This window comes from Ipomoea nil, unplaced genomic scaffold (genome assembly GCF_001879475.1).
Source record: "Ipomoea nil cultivar Tokyo-kokei standard unplaced genomic scaffold, Asagao_1.1 scaffold1074, whole genome shotgun sequence".
Taxonomy (NCBI): domain Eukaryota; kingdom Viridiplantae; phylum Streptophyta; class Magnoliopsida; order Solanales; family Convolvulaceae; genus Ipomoea; species Ipomoea nil.
Genome location: NW_017617502.1, coordinates 1,754,205 through 1,768,753, shown reverse-complemented (window position 1 = coordinate 1,768,753; position 14,549 = coordinate 1,754,205). Strand labels below are relative to the sequence as shown.

General features: G+C 38.3%; 1 protein-coding gene across 1 annotated transcript; it reads right to left on the bottom strand.

Annotated features, from left to right (window-relative positions):
* Window positions 1-4,285: 4,285 nt before the first annotated feature.
* On the bottom strand, window positions 4,286-4,918 carry LOC109182689 (LOB domain-containing protein 18-like). The gene is made up of 2 exons (XM_019332839.1): window positions 4,637-4,918; window positions 4,286-4,555 (listed from the first exon to the last, which is right to left on the bottom strand). Exons 1-2 carry the CDS (start codon window positions 4,916-4,918, stop codon window positions 4,292-4,294), a joined length of 546 nt encoding a protein of 181 aa, XP_019188384.1. The 3' UTR covers window positions 4,286-4,291.
* Window positions 4,919-14,549: the final 9,631 nt, after the last annotated feature.

Below are 14,549 nucleotides of genomic sequence, written 5' to 3'. Positions count from 1 at the left end.
AGGCAATTTTTGAGCAATTTCCGGGTAGATTTAGAATTATTTTTCAATTTTCCTTTTACATTTTTAATTTTCTTTTTGTTCCATATTATATAATAATTCATTTTGTTTTCTTTTTTAATACTAAAACAATCAAAAAAATTATTATGAGAAAGATGAGACTTTAATTGGATAGAATATTTTAATTTTCAAATTCTAGACGTAGAAATAAATGAAATAATAAACTATTAAATAATTGAAATTGGGAAAGTAAAGTGCAAATTAAACACACAGTCGAGAACGAACCTTCGGGGGAGGAATTTGTGTGCACCATAGGAAGAAACAACACCACTAGCCATTGCAATCTTGATTGCAAATTATGTTTAGAAAGGGACTTTAAATAGGTGATGGATTTAATTCACCCGGGGTAGTCCGAATTATTAAACCCGGATAAGAATACGTATGAAATAAATAATATAACGCAGAGATATCGTAAGGCCGCGGGGATCGTGGGTCGCAGGGACCGTATATTGTATTAATTGTCGCTAATAAGCTATTACAAGACTTGATTAGGACAATAATGCTAGAAGATAGTAATCCAAGAATATGTTGTGTTGTGTCAGATAATAAACAGGGGTCCTTTGTTAGGACAAGGAGGGAGCTTTTTATACCAGCTCAACCCCCAACCGCACCCCTAGAACCGGGGGTGGTTAGATCGGCCCGCTTTGACCGCGTCCCCTCCGGGACCGGGTCCAAAGCGGGGCAACTCGGCATGGCCGAGCCGGGCATGTGCTGAGCTCGGGCTAGCCGAGTCCTCCATGAACCGGCTCGGCCCATGGCCGAGTTGCTTTGGGCCAACCCGGCCACGGCCCAAGGTGTTGGGCCGAGGCACCTCGGGTCCGTCTCTCCGGGTCGGTTCGTTCCGGGTCCAATATATCCATCACGAGTCCCCCACTCTCTTCGTTGTAATAAGTCGACAACGATAGAGAGTAGACACATTGCGAGCCGACTCCCACGCGATTGCCCCGAGCTGATAATTAGCCGACCTCCCGTGACCGAGCTCACCATGACCGAGGCACCTTGGGTCGAGCACGGGGTCCCACCACTATGCCCTGGGTCTATTCCACACTTCCTTGTTCCGCTTTCCCGAGTCGGTTTGCTCCAATCGTAATATATCCATCATGAGCGAGACTTCTTCTCTTCCGCATTCCTCTTTGGCGACTTTGGTGTGATTCCATCGCAATCGGGACTTCTTCTCTTCCGCAAGAACACTAACAAGTCTTGGGCTCCCTGGCATCGTGTATGAGACTTTGATTTCTGAGTTCACTTTTGGGCGAGTTCATGAGGTAGTCGTCCTCCTCTCGGGTGAGCTCATGAGGTAGCCCCTCTTGGGCCGAGGTGCCTTGTGTCGAGGCGTCTTGGGCCAAGGTTCGTTAATGAGGGAGAGTAAACACGAGTCGCACTCCATGTGTCCGAGCCTCACACGACCGACCCCAACGTGGTCGACCCCAAAGTGACCGACCCCAACTTGACCGATCCCAACGTGGCCGACCCCAACGTGACCGACCCCAACGTGACCGACCCCAACGTGGCCGACCCCAACGTGACCGACCCCAACGTGGCCGACCCCAACGTGGCCGACCCCAACATGGCCGACCCCAACCTCAAGGATTAGACTTGATAGAGGCTTGATTAGCGTCATCCCTTCTTTATCATATGGGTTCCATCTTCCGCTCCACCACTTTGTACTTTTCCTAACATGCCTCTCCCCCCGGAGGTAGGCACATTTGTGTCTCTCCTTCGGGAGGTGGGCACATTTTATGTCTCCCCTCCAGGAGGTGGGCACATTTTATGACTCCCCTCCGGGAGGTGGGCATATTTTATGTCTCCCCCCGGGAGGTGGGCATATCTTATGGCTCCCCTCTGGGAGGTGGGCATATCTTATGGCCCCCCTCCGGGAGGTGTGTCCTTTTGTACCTTGATTCGATAAGCATGCTTCCCCTCCCGGCGGTGGGCACATTTTATGTCTCCCCTCCGGGAGGTACTTCCTTTTGTCTTTGCTTTGTTAAACATGTTCTCCCTCCCGGAGGTGGGCACCTTTTATGTCTCCCCTCCGGGAGATACTTCCTTTTGTCTTTGCTTCGTTAAACATGCTTCCCCTCCCAGAGGTGGGCACATTTTATGTTTCCCCTCTGGGAGGTGGGCACATTGTATTGACTTGGCGTTTTGAATGGACAATCAGCTCTCCCTTATTAATTAATTTTTTTTAGCACAATGCCTTATGTTAACCGTTTGAGCCTAGTCCCCATGGACTAAGCCGCCGGGCACCTCCGCCGGGGTTGGTAAGCGAGGTCGGACCTCGTGCCCCCTTAGGGTACGTTAGCCGCTTGAGCCTAGTCCTACCGGACTAAGTCATCGGGCTCTTCCGTCGGGTGAAAGAGATGAAGTGAGAGTTAAATTAATTTGGTAGGTGTATATATAGTAGTTTTAAAATGATTTCATTGCACACTAGCAATAAAGAGTGATATATATTGTCGCCTTCAGATCAGCTTCCTGAAATGGCGCCGGCCCTCTCACCGGCGTTCATTGAATTCAGCAAGTACTGTGCCTGCAGATCACTCGCTTCCATCACTTCCGCTCGCAGGTTCAAGAGCTGTAAAAAGAAAAAAAAAAATCCGTTGGTCCTACTCCTAAACGTGTGATGGTCGGTTTGATCCCAAATCTCCTTTAAACAATTTTAGAACCAAGCTACATAGCGGGCAGTTCGCGGGCAATTTTCGAGCAATATCATAAGTGACAGGGCCGATTTGGTCCCAAGCTACTAGCGGGTAGTTATCGGCCAACTATTTAATTATTTTTCAGTACGCTTTTCATCCAACTAACTATCCCAAACACGGTCATAAATAGCATTGACATCATCTGAACCATATATTTATTCCATTTAATAATCATAAAAATCTTTAAAATAGAATTGATAACAGATTGCGTAAATTAATATCATAAATGCGTCGTTTTATATATATATATATATATATATATATATATATATATATATATATATATATATTAGTCAAACGTAACGTAAAACGTTACGAAAATCGTTATATATATATATATATATATATATATATATATATATATATATATTTATAAAACGTTTTTCGTAACGTTTTACGTTACGTTTGACTAATATATAAATATAAAATAAATATATATACGTTACGTTTGACTAATATATAAATATAAATAAATAAATAAATATATATATATATATATATATATATATATATATATATATATTTATATTTATATATTAGTCAAACGTAACGTAAAATGTTACGAATAAAATTAATGCTACCACAAATAGCGAGAATATGAGATAACTCAGATCTACGTCATAGTTATTCAAAGTATTTGTTCATAGTTAAAACGTGTATTAATGTAATTTAACCAACGTATAGATGTGGTGTTAGGGAATCGTAAAAGCGATAGTCAAACTTTCATGTTTTTAGGTGTGTTTGGCAATGAGCATAGTAGATAGCTAATAGTTGATTCCATTAGTTATTATGAGTAGCTGATAATATTAGTTGTTTATAGAAAATTGATTAGAAAATTTGTTGGAGTTTGATGTACATTGTGATCACTAGATGTTATTGATTATGTAACTTCATTTTTTTTTTTTTTTTTTTTTGTTTTCTACTTTATTATATCTAAGAGTGGACAAAGAGTTTTCAATTAAAATTCATTTTGAAGCTAAGTATGTTCTTTCAACTAGTTGTGTTTAATATATTACTCATTTATTTTCTAAAACCTAATACTGAAATTCATTCGCATAGAGTTTCGTGAAAAAAAAACTGTAAAATTTGTCCATTAATTCATTTAGGCAATTCCTAGTTAAAGAAAGTGATGCTTTATTACATAAAATTGAAATCTTTCCTCAATTATGTGTTTTATTATTTGTCTGAAATGACACAATTATTGTAATTGTTATTGATGTTAACCGCTTTCTAATATTACAATTAATTAGTTTGAAATAATATTCGGTGTATCTTGAAAGGAAAAAAATATAATTATAAATAAAAAAAATGCAATGTTGAAATTAAATTATATTGTTAAAATAAAGAGATTTAACTTAAACTATTACATAGCTTAAGTAATAGTTTAAGTACAAAAAAAGGGAAAATAATAACTAGATTATTAACATACAATCTTCGAACCATCAGGGTCGGAACAGGCCGGCTTAGAACCTAGGCTCGGTTTTAGTCATTTTCAGTGCTATAGCTTGGAGTTCACGCACGTCCGATGGCGAATCTCTCTACATGTTACTCCCTTCAGCTGGAAACGGAACCGCTTCCTCTCCGGTATACATCTCTGGTGGCCAAAACGACCCTCCATTGTTGAAATGATCAACAGAATACTGGGGGTTTGTCACGTTCTGATCAGCTACCGAAAATGGCTCCGGCGGCCCTCCCACCGTTGTAGTCGCCCATTGATTTCCGGCGTTCATTGAATTTAGCAAGTATTGTGCCTGCGCATGCAGAGCTCTCGCTTCCATCACTTCCGCTCGCAGGTTCAAGACCTGTAAAAAAAAAAAAATTCCGTTGTTAAAACTTTCGTCTTTCGGTGGGAATTTATTATCTGATCAACGACGCTATGGTACCTGTTGTTGCAGAGCAATGATGTAGGAGACGCAGCCATAGATGGGGTCTTCCATTCTTGCTTGAGCTTCGTAAGCGATAGAAAAGATGGCGTCGGACCGCTGGTGGACCGGAAGCTGTAGCAACAACTTTGAGACCTTGCTTGCCCCGAAAACCTTGTGAACGGCGGCGAAAATGGCCGGCCCGTGGTCGGAGCAGAAGTATGGTGCGAACACGCACTCGGGGACGCACCTCCGGCGGAGGAACTTGCATGCACCACACGGAGAACTTGCACCACTAGCCATTGCAATAATGATTGCAAATTATGTTTAGAAAGTGGCTATATATAGATTTGAGCGAGGTAGATAGTGAAAAGTGAAAGTGATAAAGTGAGAGTTAATTAATTTGGTAGGTGTATATATTTTTTGAAAGAGGTAGGTGTATATATAGTAGTTTTAAAATGATTTTATAGGATATTAGCAGTGAATAGTGAAGTATTTGTGGGTAGCTATGTCGGAAGGGGAGGGAGGGGAGGTTTAGGTAGGCATTTTTAAGAAGTAATTGAGATTGGTCCTACACGTGGGAGAGTCGGTTTGATCTTGAATCTCCTTTAAAGGATTTTAGAACCAAGCTACTTAGCGGGTAGTTCGCGGTCATTTCTCGGGCAATTTTCGAGCAACTTCCGGGCAGATTTGGAATTTTTTAATTTTCCCTTTATATTTTCAATTTTCTTATTGTTCCATATTCAAATTCAAAACGTTTAAATAAATGAAAATTATTAACTAATTGAAATCGTGAGAGTTAGGTGCAAACACAGAGTCGGAAATGCACCTCCGGCAAAGGAATTTGCATGTGCCACACGGAGAACCGGCACCACTAGCTATTGCAATCTTGATACCAAATTATGTTTAGAAAGGGACTATATATATATATTTGAGTGAGATTGATAGTGGAAAGTGAGAGCTAAATTAATTTGGTAGGTGTACTGTATATATAGTAGCTTTAAAATGATTTCATAGCACACTAGCAATGCATATCTTAAGCGAAGAGTGAAGTAGTTGTGGGTAGACCTTGTTAAATAAAACCTTTATGCGCTATAACTTAAATGCGGAAGCACAATTAACAATGATCGCATGTAAATCAAATCAATCAACTAAACAATGTTCATGATCATGGACTTTTAATTAAAATAGGAAAGATAGGACTTACTTGGTTCCATTGAAGATGTAATCTCTAAATTGAATGAATCAAGAATATAATGCTTCACCTCTCTGATCCGTATACCTTATTCACCTCCTGATGATACGGAGACTAGAAAACTTAGAGATTTGAAACCGTTAAGATCCCTAGAGTTTTCCTGGGTATTTATAGATGTGATGAGAAACCCTCTTTCAAGAGGAATGGGGAACTTCCTTTAGGAATAGAAATCCCTTTAGGAATGTGACCTCCTTTAGGAATAGAAATCCCTTTAGGATTGTGAAACCCATAACCTTATCCATTATACATCTTTTAACCCTTATAAACTTAAATTTTAACAGAATGAGAGGGAGGGAATTTCACCCAGTAATTCCACCTTTACACATCACTGATCATCAACGTGAGTACCTTATGGAATTACAACCTTTATTATATAAATCATTGTTAGGAAATAATTATTTCTAACAGACCTCCACTAGTCAAAGGGTCTATGGGTTTGATCAAAAGAACTTGTGTTTGATAGCTGGGACTATAGCCAAGTCCGGATTTATTCCCTTATTGTCTTTGTTCAACCACCATTCGATGTATTATCTTATATGAATTAGTGAAAGTCGCTATGACCTTACGCAAATTTTTCTCTCCCACTTCCCTTGATTTACTCTCTTCCTAAGTAATAGAATTTGCTTCTCGAATTGGCCAATCATGCTTAGTATCTCATTATTTATGAGCACAATGCTCGTGAGATTTTCGCATGAGTGTTCTTTACAACTTTGAAATCCTTCATCAGTTTAAAAACTGAATCTATAAGATCGTCATTGCAGCTAGAATCATAATCACATTGGGTAGAGGAAGATTGAGAATTTACCTCCTAATCCTTAGCCATTAAGCATAAGTTCTCGTCCGATTCTTCTTGACTGTATAGGCAGATGATACCTTTCTCATCTCCTAAGCTTTCGCTATCTTAGCTTGAGGTGGAGAATCACGGCTCGGCTACTGCCTTCTTCGCTGTTTCTTCGCCGGCCAATGCCTTCTTCCTTCTGTAACTCTTCTAGTGACTGCCCGATTGGTTAGCGCTACGGCCACTTGGTTCTGCAGGAATGTTCCTCGTGTTGCTTTGTGTACACAAGCTTCTTGCTTGGTGGTAGTGCTTGTGGACACTGGATATGGGCATTCCGCCTTGATGTGTCCAGGCTTCCGGCAATTATAGCAAAGCATCTGCATCTCCTTGGGTTCACGACTCCTCGAGGTGTTTGTCCTCTCGGTGTGCCTTCGGTTAGATGAACTCGGTGTAGGAGTAGAGTCTTGAGGATTGTTCTTCCGGACAAACATTGCAAACTACTCATCCTATTAAAAATTAGAAGGGTTAGAATTGGACCTTGATGATGTTGATGGTTGTTGATCAACAACCAGTGCCACATTCCCTTCTAGGTTCGCACTCGAAATCGTAAGCCTTTAGGTCGCTGAAGATTTGCGCAGTGTGAATCGCAAGGTCTCCATGGTCTCGCATCACAATGGCTTTCATTTCCCACGACTTGGGAAGACCTCGGAGAATCTTTATATGGATCTCCTTGTGAGTCAGCTCCTTTTTTTGATCAGCTACATCACTCAAAAGCTTCATGAACCAAGTCTCAATCTCGGCTATCGGTCTCGGTAGCTCCCATTCTAAAGTCCTCGAACTTTCTCATGGCGAGTGTGAGATTGTTCTCCTTTTCTTGCTTGTCACCCTCACCTACGAGCATCAGCACTTCCCAGATCTCCTTTGCGATTTTGCATTTGTGAACTCTAGGAAACGTGTCATCCAACGTCTTTATATCCTTAGCAATGTTATCAAGATTGTTTGGGGTGCGATCTTCTGGAGTCCATTGCTGTTTCGGTTTGGGAACATAGGAGCAACGCATTCATCATCACTTGAATTAGAACTATTTGAATTAAGGTAGATGGAGAATTTACCTCAACCTCTTTGGCCATCATGCAATGATGCTCTGCATGCTTTGCAAAGAGGCAAATGAGACCCTATTCATTGTCTTAATCCTTACTTTCACCACTGGAATTGAATGACTTGGATTCAACTTCAACTAACTTTTCAGGTTCAATTACATAAAGAAAAAAAAAACAAAAAACAAAAAAAAAAACAATGTAATGAAGAAATACCTCAATGGAATGTTAGGAGTTTTGTTGGGTCCCTACCTTGTATAATTATTACATTGTCTTCGCGTTACAAATCATGTCCTAAACTATTACACAACATTTTTTATAATATTTCTGCATCTATCAAGGGAATATTATTACGTTTATATTATCGTTATTATTTTATCCTTTCTGTTATGCGAATATATTGATCCACGCATACCTATCCCGAGTCAATTAGTTTCATCAATTATGTTATTTCAAATGCAAAAACTATTATTATTTCAAATGACCGCAAACACCTTGTGAATGGCGGCAAATCTAGTCGGGTCTTGGTTGGAGAAAAAGTAGGGTGCAAATATGCGGTTGGGAACGCACCTCTGTTGGAGGAATTTGCATGCGCTATAGGGAGAGCCAACACCAATCACCATAGCAATGTTGGTTACAAATTATGTATACAAAGGGATTAAATATAGGGTTGAGGTAGATAATATAATGGAATGTAAAAGAGACGGAGTCATCGAGAGTAAAATTAATTTTTTTAACTTTCGTTTTTAATTTTCAGTTTTATTTTTGTTCCATATTCTGTAATTCTATTTTTTTTTAATACTAAAACAATGACAAAAAAGGTTAATATTAGGATGTTCAGACTTTGGAATGAATATTTGAATGTCAAATTCCAAAGGATTGAAAAAAAATGAAATAATAAAATACACCGTATTAAATAATTCAAATTGTGGATTGTAAATTAAAAAAAAAAAAAATTTTATAACAAAAATGTATAATAAAAATTGCTTTTAATTTTTTAGAACATCACTTCACCTCGCAAGATTCAAGACCTGTAAAAAAAATTCCTTGTAAAAACTTACTTGTTTAGGTGGGAACTCATGATTTGATAGATCCCTGGAATCTAGGGACAGTTTTAGTCATCCAGGTGTTTAATTTCTATTCTCATCAAGTCTTTGATTTTATAGGAAAATTTTATTTTTCTCAAACGAACAAATGTTGAAAATTTTTTTTTTTTTTGATAAAACAAATGATGAAATTAATTAATTATATAATGAAGTTATAGATAGTAACGGTGCCATAGTACCTGCTTTTGCAGAGCCACAATATGGGAGACGCAGCTAAAAAAGGGGATCTTCTAGTCTGGCTTGAGCTTTATAAAAGTAATTATAATAGTGATTTTTGTTTAATTTTTGATAAAAATTTGGCTAAGTAAAAGAGAGAGAATGAGGAGAGAGAAGAGGTGAGAGCTTTGTGCAAGAAGTAATTTTTGGTTTTTATGAGGACACAATATATCAAGTGAGGCGCAACAACAATGCCCATCCACGCACCTTAACTGCACGCGTCCGCTAGGTGCGTTATCATAGCTTTTTTTTTTTTTTTTTTTTTTTTTTTTTTTTTTTTTTTTAACTCATTTTCTTGTTTTTTGTTATTATTTTTTTTCCCCTCACTCCTCTCCTACTTGGCATCTTAAAATTTGTGCAAAAATCAACTTTTAAGAATGTCCCAAGTGATAGTTAAAACAGCGGCAAAGCGTTATTGGACCGGAAGCTGCAACATCAATTTTGAGACGTTGTTAGCCCCAAAAACTTTGTGAATGGTGGCGAAACTAGTCTGGCCGCAAAAGTAGGGTGCAAACATCCAATCGGGAACGTACCTCCAGTGAAGGGATTTGCATGTGCCACACGGAGAACCACACCAGTAGCCATAGCAACTCGATTAAAAATTATATTTACAAAGGGACTATATATAGATTTGAGAGAGATAATAGAAAGTGAAAGAGACCGAGCCAGAGCTAAATTAATTTGGTAAGTGTATATATAGTAGCTTTAAAATAATTTCATAGCACACTACCTGTAAAATTAATTTTGTCCCGAAAGATTTGCGGGCAGTTCTCGGGTAACTTACGAGCAACTTCCGGGCAAATTCGAAATTTTTTCAAGTTTCCTTTTTAATTTTTAGTTTTCTTTTTGTTCCATATATATATTTTTTAATTCAATTTTTAAAAATACTAAAACAATGACAAAAAAATGATCCACGTTTCTTGAAGAAGAGATTAAGGAATGAAATTACAGAGATAGCAGAACCACTGTCATGATCAAGATTCAAGAACATACCCAACAAGTACATGTTTGCGTTTTTTTGTCTTGATTGCTTTAATTTCCTCCCATAATATTCAGATTGCTATAGTTTTTATTTAATTTTTGTGTTTTTTTTTTTTTTTTAAAGTTTCAAGTTTACATGGTCAGAGCAAAAGTAGGCGCAAACATCCAATCGAGAATGCACCTCCAGTGAAAGAATTTGCATGTGCCACAAGGAGAACCAACACTAATAGCCATAGCACCTTGGTTAGAAATTATATTTACAAAGGGACTAGATATAAATCTAAGTTAGATAATAAAAAGTGAAAGAGACAGAACGAAAACTAAATTAATTTAGTAGTTGTATATATAGTAGCTTTAAAATGATTTTATAGCACACTAGTAGTAAAAGGCCGAACAACTTGAATTGAATATTAGAATTTTCAAATTCCAAACGTTAAAAAAAAAAAAATAAATAAACTATTAAATATTTGAAATTGTGAATTGTTAATTAAATATATAAATGCCGAACAACTTGAATTGAATATTAGAATTTTTAAATTCCAAAGGTTGAAATAAAAGAAATAATAAACTATTAAATATTTGAAATTGTGAAATTGTTAATTATATATATATAGGGTCGCACTCCTGTGCGAAAATGCGGCCGTGTGCGAAAATGAGAATGAATTAGCGCATGTAAATGTGTTATATTTGCAAGTAGTAGGTGCACCTACGCAAGTAAAAAGTGCAGGTAAAATTACTTACAAGTGCACATACTTTCACCTACAAGTGCATGTAATTTTGCCTTGTTAACAGTCATTGATCGGCGCCTACTTTCACCTACAAGTGCATGTAATTTTGCTTTGTTAACATTCATTGATCGGGTGCACCTACTTTCACCTACAAGTGCACCTACTTTCATCTAGAGGTGCACCTACTTATAACTAGAGTTTTTACCCATTTTGGTCCCTTGACTATGGCTCATTCTCAATTTTGCATTCAGACTTTTAATTGCACCCAATGTGGTCCCTCGACTTTTAAAAATTACCCCAATTTGGTCCTCCGTTACCTTTTCCATCAATTAGGCGTTAAGTTGGGGGTATTTTGGTCATTTCGTTGTGTTTTGTGGTTTATGTTCTCTCCGCGTCTACCAATCCCCATTGCAGCCAGAGATGTCTCCACCCGTCGACACCCCTTGAACCCCAGAAATAGCGATGCTACTACACGCCATCGCAACTCCGACCGCCGCCAACCACCGCCACTGCAGGAGGCTCTGTTCTGCATCGTCGAACTTGCCCACGCCGGAGTTCTGCTACTGCCGGATGAGAACCAGCCGAGCTCACCGCCAACCATCCACACCTGCTGCTGCCGTCGATCTGCTTTATTCTACTGTACATCGTCGCCTGCTGCCTAGTGGGAGAGGGAGAGAAAACCGAGGGAAAAGTGAGAGGGAGGTGATAGAGGAGATCGCCGGAAGAATACGGTTGCACTCCGTTGCGGCCTTGTATGGGAAATCAGAGTCCACCGATGGAGTCAGGGATGCTAGGGATGTTGATCGGCATCGCCAATTTGTTGATCGCCCACCTATTGCGAACTCTCAGGTTGCGATGCAGTGAACGTCAATGGAGGTTCTCCCGGCGGTCACGGCTTTGCATGGTCACTCCGAGGCTGCGGATTCCCAGCTTGGTCAGAATGATAGCAGTCGAAACACAGTTGGCTTTGATCCCATATTTCCCCATTTCAACGCACAGGCTCTTCTGCTCACACCTCACCATCGTCGCCACGGAGGTAACCTCTTACTCTCAACCCGCTTTCTCTCTAGGTGGCATTCTCTTCCAACGCTCTTGGCTTCAGGGCGTTTTGGTCTCAAAACCGTCTCCCTCCAATAATGATGTCAACCGCTTCCTCCTCGACGATGGCACAGGCGTCATCGAACTCAAGCTCTTTGGCGACTACCTACAAAGCGATGCCTGGGAATTAGGGTTAGTCGGTTAGATCCCAGTTTTATTTAACACATTTACTAGTGTTCAATTATCCAACACTATTTTCCCTTTTCGACTGAGAGGAATTACAATTTTCAAAAAAATTTGTGTCGAAAACTAGGTTGATGTTTTCTGGGTTGGCCTCCAAGATGCTGGTCTCGCGGCTCTCTGTTTGAACAATTGATCGTAGAGAAAGCTAAGCCCAAGAGAGAGAACAAAAACCACAAAACACAACGAAATGACCAAAATACCCCCAAACTTAACGCCTGGTTGATGGAAAAGGTAACGGAGGACCAAATTGGGGTAATTTTTAAAAGTTGAGGGACCACATTGGGTGCAATTAAAAGTCGGAATGCAAAATTGAGAATGAGCCATAGTCAAGGGACCAAAATGGGTAAAAACTCCTTATAACTATATGTGCACCTAGATCTGGACACGTGTCGCGCTGATTCATTCGCATTTTCACACCTGAGCGCACCATTCGCACCATATATGTATGTATGTATTAGATTATAAATGTATAAAAATAAAAAATTGCTCTTAATTTTTTAGGAAGAGTTAAGAAGGCTACTTAATTCAATAGTATTGAGGAATGATTTCGAATGATCGTTTATTTTATAAGTTCTCAATCAAAAAATAATTTCTTTTAATTTCATGCCACGTTAATTTTTGGTAATAATTGACAACCTATGATACTCACAGTTTTCATAAAATCGATTTGCTTCTCCGAATGTAATAGGTAGTTTGAAAAATTAGTAGTCAAATGCAAGATGAATAGATTTACAATATATAATATGTGCACTCAATATCTATTTTGGTGAACTAAACGCATGTAGAATACTTAATTACTTATGGGGAGTTGAAACAATTTGCTAGGGATTATTAATTTATAGAAGAGGTAAAAAAGTTAGCACTTTTTTCACTGCTCAAATGACTCTTAAGAGCAAGTATTTATATAATATATATATATATATATATATATATATATATATATATATGGCTGATTCAAAAAGAAAAAAGGTTGTGCTGGATGACCCTTATGGAGTGGAGGGGCAAGGGATGCTGTCAAAACTTGCTTGCTTTCTTACGATGGATATGGTAGTTGGGTACGTATTGCTGACTACTCGCCTTATGGAGGTGGCTAATTATATTTATACTAAATATAATTTTTCTCATCAAATGCAATGACTGTTAGAACAAAGTAAGAGTTTGGAAACTATTTAATGAAAAAACATGTAAAACTCGCGGTGCTGAATTTGAGACGATTGAGAGGCTGGTAGTTGAAAAATGCAAAGGACTGCCTTTGACAATAATTGTGGTCTCATGTCTTTTTTTTTTTTTTTTTTTCCAAACTCAACACTCTAGATGAGTGGAAGAGTACTACCAATGCTCTAAGTTCTTCTTGCTCAACTACGTACTGTAGATGATGAAGAATGTTTGAAAATACACTTATTGAGTTACAATCATTTGTCCACAAGATCACGAGATCAATGCTAATAATCTTGCAAGGTTATGGCTTGCGAAAGGACTCGCAAAAGATATTTGAGAATGAAAACTTTGATGTAGTGCCGACAGTGACTAACAGGTACATGCAAGAACTTATGGATAGAATGTAATTTAAGATTTTTCATAATAATAAATATTTTATACTATATATTAGAGCTTTAATTAAGTGGTGCAAGTTGACTAGGTTTATTACGTAGTTTGGTTAGACTGAATAACTAGGAGTTGTTAAATAACCAGATTTTGTGTCTAATAGAAACCTGAATTGATGGGTACAGGATATACATTACATTCAATTGCGGTACTCATGCTGCTCAAAAATGATTAACGATCTATCGTTCAAGAGACAACACAACAAAACATCAACAGTAGTTGAGATCAACACTGTTTCCGTTTAGATAAGTGTAATCAGATTGTAAATATTTATTACTTTGGAATAAAAATTTACATTTACCCAAATAAAACCAACATATTGCTGGAAAGTCTTCTTGCTCGGCCAACGACGTGACTACAACGTAACATTTAATATGTTCTCGATCAACAAGAAGCATTTTGTCATTATCTAATTAACCTTATTCTTTGAATTTAAACATTTAATACTGTAATAATTTGAATTGGAATTAGTGCTAAGACATGTTGCAGAAAGCTACTGAAACCTTAAACCAAAAAGAAAAAAAAAATTATTCTGTTTATGTTAAAAGATGTTATCGGGACAGCCTCAACCAAACTGGTTGAATAGCAACTCGATTAAAAATGGGACCATATATAGATTTGAGAGAGATAATAGAAAGTGAAAGAGACAGAGAAAGAGCTAAATTAATTTGGTAGGTGTATATATAGTAGCTTTAAATGATTTCATAGCACACTAGCTGTCAAATTAATTTTGTCCCCAAAGACTTGCGGGCAGTTCTCGGGTAACTTACGGGCAACTTTCGGGCAAATTTGAATTTTTTTTTTAAACTATTTTTCGGTTATGGAACCTGAACCATCTGATTCCGAATTGGTTAACTGGAACCGGAATTGACCGTATGGTTCTGTTT

Excerpts from the sequence above, each read along its gene's own strand:
- LOC109182689 (XM_019332839.1), bottom strand. The coding sequence starts at position 4,918 with ATGGCTAGTGGTGCAAGTTCTCCGTGTGGTGCATGCAAGTTCCTCCGC. Across the intron at positions 4,556-4,636 it reads TCATTGCTCTGCAACAACAG|GTCTTGAACCTGCGAGCGGA; the intron begins GTACCATAGCGT and ends TTTTTTTTACAG.